Source organism: Staurois parvus, unplaced genomic scaffold (genome assembly GCF_062004578.1).
Source record: "Staurois parvus isolate SC_StPar_1 unplaced genomic scaffold, SC_StPar_1.0 ptg000422l, whole genome shotgun sequence".
Classification (NCBI taxonomy): domain Eukaryota; kingdom Metazoa; phylum Chordata; class Amphibia; order Anura; family Ranidae; genus Staurois; species Staurois parvus.
In genome coordinates, this window is record NW_028318218.1 from 4460135 (window position 1) to 4477572 (window position 17438).

The following is a 17438-nucleotide window of genomic DNA, read 5'->3' on the forward strand; positions in this document are numbered from 1 at the left end:
TCAGCTTCCCAGCCCGCCCGGAACCCAGCTCAAAGATGGTTTATAGCTCGGAGCTGTGCCCTGGCTGGCCTGTGACACTTCCAACACACCGACCAAGTGTCACTGTGACTCTCAGAGATGGAGGGGGGAGAATGAAGGGAGATATGTTTGTACAAGATGGTTGATCCTTTGCCAAGATGGAGGTTGGAGCCAAAATGGTTGAACTGCGTCCATCTCTCCATTGCTACAGGTGGATCTGCTGTATCTCTACTACAGCTCCGCTCTCTGCGTAGGCTATGTGCAGCACAGTAATAATGGCACTATTACTTTTACTATGTAATATCTGGGTTTGCAGAGGTATTTGGTGCACACACAGTCAATTAATACCATTTGTGACTATTGAAGAATATATGTAAATGAAAGTTTCTGTGCCTGGAGTTTAGTACTAATGTCAGTCAAAGGAAAGAGTGGAGAGATTCAGTAGCTTCCTGACACTCCTAGCAGGAGGAAGCTGTGCTAAAAGGAACGAGGGCAGAAGAAAGGACCGATGTAGGAGGAATGCATTAAAATGGACAGGTCAGCTCTTTCTCAAGCACTAAAAAATAGTAATTTGTACCAAGTACAAAGAAAAATTGGAAAATTTCAAGATGTACACGAAACTGATTGATGAGTGGGATAATTTAAAAGTTAAAGCTTTTGAGGTTTTTTTTTTTTTTCTGGTTGACCATTAGATGGCAGTAAAAGCCCAACATGTGATTTCATCCCATGTCTTCTCTTTCTGTCTACAGGAGCGGAATGCCTATCTTCCTCTGGCAGAAAGTGCCAGCAAGATGTACTTCATTATCTGTGACTTATCCAAAATAAATAACATGTACCGCTTTAGTCTAGCCGCTTTCCTGAGACTCTTTCAACGAACTTTGCTTAGCAAACAGGTATGTTTCTGTTGTCAGCCGCATGGCATGTTCTCTACTCAATTAACCGTTCTAAAAGCAGCAAGGTGAATAATTTGACATTCATGCTTCATGCCTCATTATGCAATATGACAACATATCATTTAGTTATGGGCAGTCAATTTAAAATGCTTTGTAAAAACCTGTACCTGATGTCCTGACAAGTAGAAGTACAGACTGTCATGCTGTCCTGAGGTAACTTGTCTTTATGAAGATAACTTTATTTGTTTATATAGTTCCAGCATCTTCCAAAAGAGGAACTTACAGTGACTATAATAGCATTTAGCATGATACTAAAAGATTCATTTTTATTTTTTTAAAATAATAAACATGTCATACTTACCTGCTCTGTGCAATGGGTTTGCACAGAACAGCCCCAATCCACCTCTTTTTGGGTCCCCCGCTGGTGCTGCACACTGAAGGTTTTTTCACCTTCATGCATTAAATACATGAAGGTAAAGAACCTTCAGCCTTTTAGAACCACTTTTAAGTGCACCTTTTAGTAATTTTCAAATATCGTCTGGAATACATTATTGTCAAAATATATGGCAACAGGATCATTTTTCAGAAAGGCTCCACCTACATATATAAATAAAAAGCCATGCCTGACCTCTTGTCTATTGACTTTACCTAGGCTTAGATGATCTGTCTCCTGCAGGCAGAAGAAAGCATTTCCCCAGTCTCCTCTCCCTCAGTAATCACGTTGCGACATGGTAACTCTACTATAGCATGTATGTGTCAGACATTTGTGCACACAGCCAAGACCGTTGCAGGCACGCGGATTACCCTAAAGTCTTTTTTTTTTATTTTTTGCCAACAGGCAGGATCTTTATTGCAGAAGAGACATGCCATGTTTTTCTGCAATAAAATACACTTATCCACCTGTCAGCAATCTTCCACAGAATGTAAACAGAGCTGCTCATTTCCGGCACAGAGCCAGTGTGCCAGGTTGAGTGATGTCATCATCAAGAAGGCCGACGACTGACACTGGAAAAATAAGGTAGAAGATGCTGGTACCAGCGATGGACCTTGCAAGCTTTGGATCGTTTCTGCCTTAGGTCAAGAAAAGAGATGCTGACCCTAGAAAGTGCCTGAACAAAGATAGTGTTGTCTTTATGATAAAAACCAACAATGGTGCTGTTAGATGGAGTACTGTGAGCTTTATGAAAGGTGAAAAACATCTCGAAGTGTTAGACTCCACACATTACTCAGCACGCATGCACTTAATTGGAAATATATGTGTCATATATGCTAGGCCCTCTTTAAAACATACACAGAGACATAAAAGAATAGAACTGAGGATCTTACTCAAAGGAAATTATAGTCTAAAAAGATTAGGAGTAGATACAAGTAGGGGAAATTCGGTTGCAGTAGTTGTATTGGAGATGGCATTTGAGAGCATTTTAAAGACTTGAAGCATTGGGCATTGTTCAGTGCCATGTGGATGGGAATTTTAGAAAAAAGGGGGCAGAAGGAAGTAAGTCCCGAGAGAGAATGAAATAAGTCTGAGAGAAAAATAGAGACTTGGTAGGAAGAGAAAAGTGCATGAGCAGAGCAAAGGTTCTGGTTGGCAGTATACCTGGAGACTAATTTAGGAGACCTTGTTACCAACTTAAAAAATTGCAGGGAAAAGCACAGAAAAATGAAGTATTTAAAATGTTTATATACATCTTTTTCCTTCCCCTAAATGTTTTTAACACTTCCAGTATGCCTCTGAGCTTGCTAGAAAAAATGAGAAGTCTATTCCATAGAAATCCCTCTTCAGAGAGTGTCTTATTACTCTCTGTGCTGAGCTAGCTCCCCTGGCCTTACTCTCACTTCCCTACATAATATATTATGTAAATGCTGGAGAAGTGAAAGTTAATACTATAGGGTAGCCTTTATCAACCAGACTTTTGTGGAACCCTTGGGTGCCTCCAAAGGTTGCTAGAGGTTCCTTGAGCACTGAATAATTTTTGCCTCTCAGATGTGTAATCACTGACAACAATAATACTTTATGCTATCTGTAAGGTGGGGGAGATTCTCCCCAATGTCCACATCTATAAGCAGCATTCTTACTGACCATCATGCTAATGTATCATAAGCTGTAGGTAAAGTAATTATTAACAGGATTTTTTTTTCAAGGATTCCTCCATGTTGAAAAGGTTGAGAGAGGCTGATATAGAGTATCCAGGTAAAGCTTTCTGGCAGCTGTCCTCTGTAGTGTGAACCTGGTCTTTAGGTGTTTGTAAACCTAGAAAATGGTAAAACAAGTTAAATCTAATATTCCATGTATTTTCTTTGATGTTGCTTTGACTGTATCAGACTGCGAAGACTAGCCACAGCCTTCAAACTTCACATTATTGTTGTCACCATCCCATGCTCAATCTTGTATTGAGATTACAGGATACTGTGCCAACAAACAGCATGTGTGAAGTCCCGTTGTCAACTTGTGACTTCACTGGCTGACATGCCTCCTCCTCTGCCCTGATTGACAAACAAAAAGGGTTAAAAGTTATTTATCAGGTTTTTTTTAAGGTTTTCAGTTTGTTTATATTCCTTCTTATTATTGCCTCAAGGTCTATTTACAGATGTGCACTCACATGCTCTGCCCCATACTGTTCTTTTAAAAAAAATGCTGCATTCTACAGTTCAACTGTGGATGTGCATAAAAATACTCACAAAAGAGCAGAAAGCTCTAAATGGACAAACATTCTGTAAACTTTGAATGGATAAAATATAAAAATGAATCATGACTGTGAATGAGGTATCCTTGAAAACATGAGATATCCTTGAAAACAACAATAATTTGCTACAAAATAGCTGTAAAATAAAAGGTGCATTTATTAAATGGATAATGTGACGGTAAGGTAGCAGTACCATCGTTTCCTGGATAGGCAAGCGCAAGCAATCCCAGTGCCCGGTTTTGTTGAAACCAGATTCACTTTATTCACAGACTGTACAAAACTAATAATTTTTTTTGAGATGCTAGAAGTGTAAGTACTTGAATTGACTTGGTATCCTTTTTTTGTAAATCCCTATTAGGCAGAGCTCAGACCAGGAGAGGGAGAAGCAGCACAAGGAGCCAGTCAGATAGGTTGCAGTGCTCATGGCCAAACAAGGATCATGCCGATAGTAAGAAACAAGAGAGTGACAGAGAGAAAAGCTCATCAGTCTTCCAATTCTCTTTTCACTGTCCAGTTCCAGGCTGGGGAAGAGATCAGCAAGTGCTACCTAACTTCAGCAGAGCAAAATCAGTTCTCTTGCCTGCCAGACAGGGCTGTGCTGTTTGGCTATTTAAATCTTATGACTGGATGGACAAAAATACAAATCTTGTGGCCGATAAAGTAGCTCCCCAATAAAAACCACTAATCAGGGTAGCAATCTGTGGACAAGGTTCCTGTCCACATTCAAGACCCACATTGGCCCTAGAAGACAATAGATAAAATAAGTAAGTATATCTAATGCCAGTAAAGGCTGTATGTGTTAGTACCTTGACTATAATTCTGGCTTATATATCAGCTTGTAGATCCAGATACAAGGATGCACACCATACACTTAGTCCAGTTCTCAAGGGTAAACAGAGGAGAATCAGGAGGGGAGGCAAACTTAGTCCATGTTCAATGCCAAGGCATTGAGCCCCCCTTGCAGGAGATACTGGAGAAATGAAAAAAAAAATATTCAGCATATTATTCTGCATTAAGTACTGTTCTCGCAGCAAGTGGGCATTGTATGTGTGAACCTAAAGTATAACTAAGGGCAAAACCTTTTTTTTTTTTTAATTTGGATCGAGTGAAATTGGAACAACTGGCAGGTTTTTGTTTTATTGCTGTCTGTTCCCCTGTTAGGAAGATTCACCATCTCTGTTTGTCATGTATACCATTATCATCAAAACTGAAAGTAAAAGAAAATCCCAAATTTTGGGCTGTCCCGCCCAAAACAGTAATAGAGGAGAAATATTTCAATGGTGACCCTGATGACAACCAGGAATTCCCTCACTTTGGAGGGATTTCTTTTGTAAATAGGCCAAAAGATAACTGCACCTTTATTATCATTTTTATATGTAAGTGCACCTTCCCCTCCAAATTAAGGTTAGTAGTTATTATCTAGACCCCAGATGTAGACTGATATCGTTTTGCTTCCTACAATATCAAATTAGACTTACTCTCTGTACCTCCAGCAGGAATTCATCATCCCAAGTGAAGCTGTCTGCAGTTCTCATCATGTGCTGACAGCTAACCATAGAGTGTTATTGAGTGTTCATCTACCTGTAGATCTCATGCTCCTTGTCTTGGATTCAGTGCCTACACAGTATGACAGAACTGCTGGTTCTAATTTTGCTAAAATGCAACCCTAGAGTAGGCTTTCTCACCTAGGGTTCCTATAGAGCTTGCTAAGAGTTCCTTGAGCTGTGAGCAATTTCTAACTCTCAAATATGTAACCACTGAAACCAATAATTTTTTTAGCAATCTGTAAGGTGAGATTCTTCCCAATGACCACCAATGTAAGGAGCTTTCTCCCTAGTGACCATCACACTAATATTCTGTGAGCTTTAGCTATAGTAATTATTAGCAGGGGTTTCCTGAGTTTAGTAAGTTAGTTCAGGGGTTCCTCCATGTAAAAAGGGTTGAGAAAGGCTGTTCTAGAGGTAGGGTTGAGAGTTTAGAAAGGTGTAAACCTGAGGTTTAATAATGCATTAGAGGGGGAGTGGTCTCTGTGGCATCCAAGATGGACGCTCTGTAGTGAGGCTCTGCAACAAAGAGGGAGAGTCTAGCCGCCCTGCCAAGCTTATTGAGCGCAGTCGACCATGGGAAAGATCGGAAGAACTCCGTCACAGGCCTGATCCCCGCACTCGGAACTGGAATGGCAGCTACCGCCTATGTTCCAGTCGCAGCATGGAGATACCCACACACGGAGCTCCCTGCCGCCTCAGGCCGCAACAGCACAGGCCTCCGCACAGGCTGTGGCCATGAGTGCTGGAACAGGGGACTCACTGACTTCTATGTCAGAAATCTTCCAACAGATGCCGCGGATGAGTGACCTACAGAATATCGTGGCTGACATCAAAACAACTTTAACATCAGCCATCACTGAACTTAGGATCTCATGTCAGTCACGGCCAGACTCACGGATACTGAACACGCAGTAACATGCCATGACATGGAGATTGCCACAGTGGCACATCACAACCTTCAGCTAATAGAAATGCAACGCCACATGGAGGATTTGGATAATCGGGGCCGGAGACGGAATTTGAGGGTAAGAGGCATACAAGAATCAGTAGCAGTTGAACAGATACCCCAGACCCTACAAATGTCATTCGATGACCTGCTAGAACGACCTCCGGATTCACCGGTCACATTTGAAAGAGTTCACAGATCCTTAAGGCCTAGGGGGAGAGACACTGACCCACCTCGAGACATTGTTTGCTGCTTTACTGACTTTCACATTAAGGAAGAAGTGATCTGTGCAGTACGTGATCAAGAGGAATTTATATTCAACTGGTCTGAACTCCAGGTCTTCCAGGACTTATCCCAAATTACCCTCTGTAATTGCAGAGCGCTTAGACCCCTCCTAGAGGCACTCAGAGAATGCAAGATACCATACAGATGGCAGTTCCTGTTTTGTATGACAGACTTGCACGCAGACTGCACGGCAACCCTCAGATATCCGGCAGATCTCCAATAATTTTGCAATACCCTGCATATCCCACTCACAGAAGTGCTGGACTGGTACCATGAGTTCCGTTTTCCTGTTGCGGGGCAGAGTAGTGATCTGAATGCTCCCAGCACATTATCCTGAAACCGCCGCAGATCTCGCTCTTCTCATCTGGGCCCTCGAGGACAGACAGCCCTCCCTCCTCTATAAGAGACTTTCCATTGTTAGCAACAATTATTTTGCAATTATCTTCTACGCAGATTTTTTGGTCGTCTAAAATGGATTCTTAGGCGCTTAGCACCATTCCTATTATTGAATGGGGATGGTTCGTGTGCATGCTGCCGCCCTTGATTTAACAGGGTTAGCAGAGTATTACCCGTTTTAGCGCCATACACTATGCTATGTCAGGGATAGGCACGCCCTAATCTGGTGGCACTTTTGATCTGGGATACTTTCTTAGCACATGGGATTGGATACTTTCTTAGCACATGGATTCCCCAATGGCTTAGCTTATATAGTATATCCTTACAATGCGATACTACAGGGCTGCTTGTTATATCTCTATCTGTATATTTTGTGTTTCTACGATTATGCAATTTGAGCTTTCTGCTCTGTATTTCGGTCCTTCTCTTGTGGTTTCCTACGATTTGTACCACCCCCCACAACTTTTTAAACCCAATGGGAGGTTTTTAGTTTTCCCAAGGGTCTTGCGTGACAACTCCCCCCCCCCCCTTTTTTTTCCCTTTACGTTCTCTTTCTTGTTTTTGTTGCACGGCGAGCGGTGTTGGATTTCAGGAGCAAGGATAGCCCACAGTAGCTGCAGGGAGTTTGACTTGAAATATAAATTCCTCTCCTTCAACGTCAAGGGCCTTAACACGCCTGAAAAGAGAACCATGGTCATACAGGATTTACACAGGAAGAGATGTCAGATGGCCTTTTTGCAGGAAACCCATTTCTGTTCTGATAATATTACTCGGCTTTCTGATCATCGCTTTCCTACGGTCTACCACGCCACAAACCCACTTGCTAAATCAAAGGGTGTTGCAAATTTGTTCTCCCAGCACACATTATTCAAATCAGAGGACCGACTGACTGATGAGGGGGTAGATTCCTTTTTTTTTTTAAAGGAATGTTGTCCGGTAAGCCGATTACCTTAGCTAATATATATAGCCCAAACTCTAATCAGGTCACTTTCTTTAGACAGGTCTGTACTCTCCTTCTTAACTTTAGGAAAGGTATTTTACTTTTAAGGGGGGACTTAAATGTCCCGTTAACCCTGATGTTGGATACTTCCAATGGGGCTTCCGTGTTACCTTACAGAGCTTTACAGAGCATTAAGAATTCCCTGATCAAGCTAAATCTTCATGACACATGGAGAGCGCTCTATCCTACAGTGAAATAATTTACATTCTTTTCTTCCCCACACAATACATACTCTAGGATAGACTATTGGTTCTTTTCACAATCTGACATACATTATCTGAAGGACGTGTCTGTAGATCTCACAGTCATTTCTGACCACAACTCTGTCTCTTTACATAGTTACATAGTTAGTCTGGCTGAAAAAAGACAAAAGTCCATCCAGTTCAACCATTAAAAAAAAAAAATTATAATACTATACTCACAGTTGATCCATTTACCTATAAATGTTAGTATCCAGTAATGTTCTGTGTATCCAAGAAAGAATCCAGGCCTTTTTTAAAGCAATCCACTGAGCTGGCCAGAACCAGCTCTTGAGGGAGTCTATTCCACATTTTCACTGCTCTCACTGTGAAGAAACCTTTCCGTGTTTGGAGATTACATTTCTTTTCCTTCAGACGTAAAGAATGCCCCCTTGTCCTCTGTGATGACCTCAGGGTGATTAGCTCTACACCGAGTTCACTATATGAACCACTGATGTATTTATACATGTTGATCATATCCCCCCTCAATCTCCTCTTCTCAAGAGAGAATAAATTCAGTTCCTCTAATTTTCCTCATAATTGAACTCCATGCCTCTTATCAGTTTGGTTGCCCTTCTCTGTACTTTCCCCAGTTCCCCAATGTTCTTTTTGTGAATTGGTGCCCAAAACTGAACTGCATATTCCAGATGAGGTGTTACTAATGATTTGTACCGGGGTAATATGATATCTCTCTCTCTGGAGTCTATACCTCTTTTAATACAAGAGAGGATTTTGCTCGCTTTAGAAACCGCAGCTTGGCATTGCATGCCATTATTAAGCTTGTGGTCTACCATAACTCCCATATCCTTCTCCACGATTGATTTCCCCCAGTTGTACCCCCCCTAGTATGTATGATACATGCATATTCTTAGCCCCCAAGTGCAGAACCTTACATTTATCAACATTAAACCTCATTTACCACATAGTTGCCCAATTAAACAGTGCATTGAGGTCGGCTTGTAAGTTGGAGACATCCTGTAAGGACGTTATTCCACTGCACAGCTTGGTGACATCTGCAAAGACTGAAATGGGATTTTTAATCTTTGACACTGACTTCCATCCACGGAATGGCGTACAAAAATCTGGCACTTCGATTCCTCTCTTTTGAAAGACCCAATCGACTTTAGTGAACTTCAGAAATATTTGCAAGAGTACTTCCAACTTAACAACTCTGATGAAGTCCCTCTCATAACTCAATGGGAAGCACATAAATGTGTATTTCATCCAATCATGAGCAAGCAAAAATGTTGTTTTTAAATTTTACTTGCATGTGATTGAGTATTGTTTGCAAAGTGAATATTCAATACATTCAGTAAGCTAAGGGATTATTCCCTTGCAAAGTAAACAGCCTATACTGTATTTGCCTTTAGTAGTTTAACCCCTCTGTGTACACTACACTTCAATTTCTTCCCACTATGCACAGTAGAGCCTGTACAAAGCACACAGTGACAAGCCGAGAACTACAATTTGCTAAACTGATTACTTAATTGTCCTACTTTGCAATAGCAAAATTGGCCGGTAAAGTAGAGTTAGAGCATTTGTTGTGTTATTCAGCAACAAAATTGTTTTCCCTTCTTCCTTTAAAAAGCTTTGTTTCCATTTTTATTACCACTTTTCGTGTTCAGCACACAGTAGCAGTAGTTTTCTACACATTATACACTGTTATAAGTTTTTATAGTTGACCAATTCAGTGAATTTAACATTAAAGGATTCTGGCCATTGTCCGTGTGCGTTTATTGTGCTTCAAAGCCATCTGTGGAGCGAACTTAAATTTCCATTTTAACAAGTAAATTATTTAAAAGTAGGACAAACATTGTGCCACCTTTATTGGATCAAAAGCTCTGCCTGATATTTCCACTGGCATTTTTTTTCCATCCTTTGCATGAGTCAGCAACACCTTGAAAGACTGTCAAGAAAGAAAATGTGCCAGGGATAAAATCATTTAAAAAGAGCAATGGCTCTGATGACTTAACATTTCAGACAAGAGGTTAAGCACACGCCATGTACACTGTATGAAATTATTTTTTTTTTGCTTTTTAAAATGCAAATGTGTCTTTTCAAAGTTCTTTTGAAGCTTTCGGACCAGCCTTAAAATGTTCCTTACATAAAGCGGAACTTAACTGTGTCTGAGCATCACAATCTGAAAATGCCATTTAGATCATTTTTATTATTCACAGAAAACTCCCCTATCCATCCATGCCTCCATACTTTATTTTTTCGAGAAATCAGTTTAAACCCCCCCCTCCCCAGCATTTTTAGCTGTGGCCATCTTGAGTAAGCCTAGATTATTCATGTAACATTTACTTCCTGGAATTGGACCTTAGCTCAGACGTGCAGTCAGGAGAATGTGCTTGGCTGAGAGAGCCCCTACCTCCCCCAGAATAAAAAAAATGTCCATGAAGTTTACTGGGATGCATGACATCATTTTGGCCTAGGCCAGAAACCAGGAAGCAACTGAAGGAATGTCAACCAAGGCTAAAATAAATATAATATACCTTTTTATCTGTTTACTGAGGCTTGTAATATAAGGAATAAAAATAGTTAATGTTGAATGATAAAGTTTAGTTCAGCCTTAAAGGTGCAATGGGGGGGGGGTGCATTCCAGAGTATGTAACATACAGTAAATCATACATAGTACAGTGGTCCACTCTCTGCAATGTACAAGAAAATGTACATTGTGCAAAGTTCTTTAGTATGTAGCATACAGTTCAGTGAACAGATTGCAGTGGTCCAGAGTATGACATAACATACAGCACTATGTGTAGAATTTATTATTTATTTTATATATTTCAGGTACATATATAGCGCCGTCCATTTACACAGCGCTGTACATATATATTGTACATACACATTAGTTCCTAACCCTCAAGGGGCGTAAAATCTAAGGTCCCTAACTCACATTCATACATACACATACTAGGGCCAATTTAGACAGGAGCCAATTTTACCTAACTGCATGTCTTTGGAGTCTGAGAGGAAACCGGAGTACCCGGAGGAAACCCACACAGGCACAGGGAGAACATGCAAACTCCAGGCAGGTGGTGCCGTTATTGGGATTCGAACCAAGGACCCTAGTACTGCCAGGCAAAAGTGCTAACCATTTAGTCATTGTGCTGTCCATAGAATGCAGCGGTTCAGAGTATGTAACGTACTATAATGCATTGATCGCAACAGGCTGTACAATGTAACGTACAACACTGTATAAGAGTTTATTTGCCCACATTATGTAACATGCAATACAGTGTGGGGTGATTTGCAGTATACAGTATATCATACAGCACAGTTTTAAGGAATTAGGTCTGGAGTTGGTAATGAACATGACACTGTACAAAGTGAAATATGTAATGTACAGGACAGAATACAGGTCAGAAGCACAGTATGTAACCTGGCCCCCTTTGAAGTCAGTAGGTGCCACTGCTTTATAAATGGACCATGTGTACCTTCTGTTTCAGTGATTTTGTGATTCTGGGGAAACAAATTCCGTCTTTCTGTGACATAATGGAGTACAAACTGTTATTTGGTATTAGTCCAGATATAGGCGATGATTTCTAAGGGAACTCCAGGGTACCTCTCCCCAGAGCATATTTTACCCTTTTATAAATAAGGTGAATTTGAAGCAGGTCCTACAGTGTTAGATTTCTTTTGGCAGGCAAGCACTACCACTGTGCAACTTTCGCTCAGTGTATGGCCAGCTTCATAATAAGCACCTTTTTTCCCAGTGAAGAACACATGTTAACTGATGTCATAGTGATTTTTTTAAACTGAATTCCAGGAATTCAGCCACTTGGTAAAAAATGAAAATCAGGCTCCCTTCTGCATAGAAACCAATCAGTTTCTAGGTTTTATTGCCAAAGCTTAATTGAACAAGCTGAGGTTAGAAGCTCATGTTGCACTTTCCAGCTCTAGTAAATAAACCCCTATGAGTCGAACTAGGTGCATGACACCTCCTGGACTTATCTCTAATATTTCCATCTGACAGGTTTATTGCTCTCCTGTAGAGACACTCTGGGCTGTAAGAGGAAAGAAGCACACAGCTGCTATGCATGCCTCTCCCCTCTGCTGCCCATTCACAGAAGCCTTTGTATTTTGTAAATGCGTTCACATAAGCAGCAGCTGAAACAACTTTACTGTTCAAGATGTAAAGATCAAAAGAATTAGCAGATTAGCATCAGGCTCCCAGAGGTACACTGATAGCTGTCTTCTGGAAGTACTGCAAACCTGTCCGTTATAAATAATAGACATAAGTCCAGGAGATTTCATGCAATCATTGAGTGCCTTCACTTTTTTCCTGGAATTCAGCTTTAAAGAGTAATTAAGCTTTTGCTGAAAAAAAAACCATTCCCCTCTGGGTGATCAATGTACCTTGCAAGGATTTTAACAGATTCCTACCTTTTGTTATTCTGAAGAAATAGCCGTCTGTTTGTCTGTGTACATGTACAAAGTGATTTTGTGTTTATGAATCAGCTGCTGCACCTGCAGGGCTCTAATGAGGAAATTGGCAATGTCTGCATCCCTTTTAATTGGATTTCCCTTTGGGAGTATCCAATCACAGAAACAGGAAATTACATTTTCAGGGGGCGTTCTGTACACAATCTGTGTACAGTGTCTCTCCAGGTTGCCCTATTGCTTTGAATTTTATCGAAAATTACAGCATTGCAGATTGGAAAGGAAAGGTCATTTTTAATGACATTCAATTACAGTATGACTTGAGTCACAATTGTATACGCTATATATATATATATATATATATATATATTTTTTTTTTTTTGTATTTGTTAATTTTTTTTCCCACGAAAGTGGAGTTACTATTTAACAGAAACGGTGTGTATTGTTAACCAACGTATGAATGTACGAATTCCTTTATGAATAAGGCCCATCTTTATCAATATGGTGCATGTTAACTATATGTGGTGTCCTCAATAAAAAGGCAGAGGGCAGTGCTTTTGTCTGTGCCATATTGCTAAAAACCAGCCTCAGCTATTCACTATTGCACAGATGGGTCTGTGTTTTTAATTCAGCCAGTATGCTGAACAATAAAAAATGAACAGATTCCTCCAGCCAGTGAGGTAGATGGAGGAATCTCCTGCCCTGCTGGGACATTGTATTCTAACAGCGGGACTTTCCGCTGTCAGAATACTCTGATCAGCAGGCGCTGATCGACAAACATTTTTCAGGGTGTTAATCTAAAGATTGACTTCTGTCAAATTGGGATGGACATACACACAGTGAAATTTGGGCGGTTGCTGCTGTTGGTCAAATTTTGATCCATCTTTTTTGACAACTTTTAGGCTTGCTAACCCATGAGTACTGCTGGAGTTTAAGCAGGAATGTCTTCCTATAACTTCCTGTATTCTTCATTTATTATAACTATGGGGCTGTGAATCAATAGGGGGGGTACTACACCGTTATTCGGCTTTGTAAAGGCTGCAGCAGTTTGAAAAAGCAAGACTTATACAGGAAACTGAGAATCAACTTGCCATGGCAATATGGATTTTAGGTGGAACTGGCTTTAAAAGCCCAACTACCCATTCCCAAGATCCCTCACCCCTTATGTATTTTTGATTTTTTTTTTTTTTTAACCTACTTTTTTTTTTCCTACAGCAGAGGCCAGTCGTGTTATATGTGCCGGGTCCTCTTTACCCCTGCTAAGGTTCTGGACAGTCCTCATAACAATATATTTAAAAGTGAAATTGGGCTTAAATTTCTGCTGCTCTTGAGGACCCTCTTTCTCTTTTCTTGGCTTAATTAATCTCCCCCTTTGCATAGCTATAAGTAATACACTTGTGTACTAGTTTCTGATAAAAGCAGATGGGGATGTAAACTGGTAAAATCATGCCTGCTTTAAATATTTGTAAACTCATCTTTAAAAAAGAGCTCCATTAGATCAGAATGACCTTGACAGCTGTCTTCTCTGACCAGATGTACATTTTTGGAGAGTCTGAGCTCTTCTAGGGCTCGCATATCTGCATTTGCACATTATTTCCACACATACATAATGAAGCAGTGTGAATGAAATGGCAGTGACAGGCTGTGGCAATTTATTTATTTACTGTCAACCTTTTGATTTGTCAGGGAAGATATATCATATGGTGATCAGTGTCAAAATATCTGGCTAGCATTAATGTTTTTTGTTTTTCTTTTTTAATTTAAGGGCCCATTCACCTTTGTGCATTGCAGTAACAAAGTGTAAAATGTGTGCGGTACACAATGGCATGCTCTGTGTGCAGGGAGTTGGGGTGCTGTTCATTGTGAATGACACCCCAACGCACTGTAGAGTACAATGCAGCACATCAAAAACCACATACTGTAAGCATTGTGTGCTACATTGCTAATATAGGGTCATGTGAATTATGTGATCTAATATGCATTGGTAGATTTATAACAAATGGGTTGCCTTGTATATGTAAAATCTTGTAAAACAACACATTCAGTTTAAAATCTAAATGAAAGGTGCAAAACATCTGTGAATAGATATGAAAACACATTTCTAAACATTTTTTTTTCTCTTTTTTTTTTTTATAGGGCTGCATTCACATAGAGGCGTTTTGAATAGCAGGCGAAATTGACGCGGTTCTTCCTGCAATTTCAAAATGCACTCTTAAAATCACACACCAGCGCGTTCAGACTCCATTCATTTCAATGACACCTAAAACTGCGGGGTGATTCTGCCGCGATTGTCGTGTGACAAATCGCTCTGCAATAGCGCAAACCTAATTGCACATGTCGCCGGGGTGGTGTCAGGACAAGTCTCATCATTGGAGGAGAGCACACTGAATTCCCAGCATAGCTAGAGCAGTGTTACTCAATCATTTTTCAGTCATGGCACCCTGTACAATTTTGCACCATCTCGAGGCACCCCATTCTTAAATGTCAAGAACTAAACTAAACATTTTACATGATGCAGCAACATCCACGCATATAGGACACCAAACCTTAGAGCTATAAACACATGACAACAGCGAGCGCTAACTAAGATAGCGGCAAATGCACAAAAAAAGGAACTACAATTCCTCTCTGGAAAATCATAAAGCCATAACGGTAGTGCAGCGCATAAATTGAAAATAAATGAATGTCATAAAGATGGGTTAATGATAAATTATATCGTATGATCCAAATAAAAGTCCTAATGAGTAGGTGAATAAATGGTAAAGAAATGTCACTTCATATGATGAGACTTCAATAAGTGATTGAATCTGGGAGTGAATAATCAGCCAGGGAGTGAGAAACATCCGGTGGTGTGCGAAAGATTAGCGGGATTGCAAACTCACCAGAAGTGCTATTTAAATGCGCAATTAGATGATATAATCCGGCTTAGGGGACTCCCATCTAATGGAACCTGGTCTGGTCTAGATGTTGTCCACCTCTGGTAGTGAATCCAAGGTCCCTCTCCAGGATCAAAAGAAAGGTCTGGTCATAGAATATGTTCCTTCCTCCGAGCTGGATGAAACCTGGATCCTGGGGGTTAGGTGCTCATAGAGCCAGAAAAAAGGGGGGTCTCATAGTGTAGTATGATAAAAGATTTTATTAAAATTAAAAAGTGGATGCATAAAAGTAAACACATACATGTGGTGAAGTTTGGTCACATACAGATGTAATACTAAAATTCAAAAGACCTGTGCTGTCAATGTTACTACACTATGAGACCCCCATTTTTTCTGGCTCTACTATGAGCACCTAACCCCCAGGATTATCATTGGTTGTTAGGATGCCAGTGCCTGGAAAGTTGCACAATGATAACATGTGGCTTTGTGCAACTAAAAGACAGGCTGCATCCACCCACTGGTATACAATTTTTGAGCAATTTATCGGCATTTTGCCAAGGCACCCCTGAAGAGACCTGAAGGCACCGCAGGGTGCCTGGGCACCCTGGTTGAAAAAGTCTGAGCTAGAAAACTGACCAAGCTGTGCTGCCATGCTTAGTGTGGTCAGTTTTTAGTAGGAAAGCAGAGGGACTGGCTGAATCACCAGAGATTTTACTCAAAGGAAGCAATACAAAGAGAACAGGATACTTTTTCATACAAGTACATGGTACAACAGACACACAAAATTTTGGATTTACATATTCTTTAAAGTGACACTAAACTCTTTTCTTTTTTTTTTTTAACATCAATCGTTCTAAAATATCAAGTATTCCATGGGTCTGTTTTTTTTTTTTTTTTTTTTTTTACTTTTTTCAGGCTTCTTTTTTGTTCTGTGCACACTCTGTATCCTCAAATGATACAATTCACAGCTGCTAGGGTAGAGCAAGCAGTGCCATTCTTTTTGGCCACATGCTCTGCTCTATGTTTACTACAATTCCCATAGAAATGAATGTGTCTGCAGGTAGATGTGTTGTCTATCTCAGGGAGTGGGGTGAACAGAAAAGTGTGACTAGGTTCACATATACAAGGAGTGCATGGATAACAAACATAGCCATCCTAGAACTGAAAGTCTGAGAACAGCAGAAAAAAAACTTGAATTTGAGAGCGGAAACAACTTTGTGAGTTTGGTGTCACTTTAATGCACACGAAGTTTAGTAACTCGTGTTAACGTATGTATACTAATGCACTGCACGGATTGCTAAAGTGCAGATTGGCTCTAAATCAGGAAAATCAGTAAATGGTTTATCTGGTTGTGCAAGGGTTAACTTGTTAGCTTTATTGAACGCTTGAGTTGGATGTGACTGCTATTGGATGCAGAGAAAATCTATGATAATGATCAGCAAATGTTCTGCTTTCTCAATATGTAGAGGAACACACTCTTCAGTGTTCATCTCATTCTAAAGTCAGCAAGACAAAAAAGACAGCCCTCCAGTTCTCTATTCTACCATTGTGAGAGAGCCAGATATTTACCTATGTTTGTATGGTCAGCTGATCCTATTGATGAGCCTATCCCTAGACTTATTTCCCCAGTATGAGTTTAGCCCTACCTTTCAAAAAAGGTGGAGAATGTGTATATATGTTGGAGAGTTTCTTTAACTGTCAAAAAAATATACTGTATATTTGGATTTAAAACATGATCAGACGTCCCTATTTGGTACAGTAATGGGAAAATTGTAAATGAATGGACCATTGTTGTGAAAATGTTATGCTGTGATAACTGTGTGAGGTTAATCCACATACATCATTCTGTTAAAATGTCATATAATATTTCCTGTTTATTTCATACATCTTTATTTCTATTTTCTTTTTCTATATTTATATACACACCAAGCTGTCCATCAAAGTGACAGGGGCTGGGACAAGCGATAATTCTTACTTCTCTGCCCAAACAGTTGCCTTTAAAAGTGGAACTAAGCCCTCTTATTCGTTACAGCCACAAAAGCTGCCATCTTCACCTCTGTTTAATTTGCAATTGCAGTGGTGCTGCACGTGTGATCAGTTATGACACCAGCCATTGGAGGGCTTGGCAGTTCAGTTGAGACCACAGGCAACTGTGACAATTTCATGCA

General features: G+C 40.2%; 1 protein-coding gene across 3 annotated transcripts in view; it reads left to right on the forward strand.

The window, feature by feature from the left end:
- The window catches only part of DYNC2H1 (dynein cytoplasmic 2 heavy chain 1), a 597118-nt gene that overhangs the window by 270815 nt on the left and 308865 nt on the right, over positions 1-17438 (forward strand). For all 3 annotated transcript variants that reach the window (XM_089687276.1, XM_089687277.1, XM_089687278.1), the window contains one exon: positions 768-911. In XM_089687276.1, the coding sequence (XP_089543402.1) occupies positions 768-911 (144 nt within the window). The remainder of the gene's footprint in view (positions 1-767; positions 912-17438) is intronic.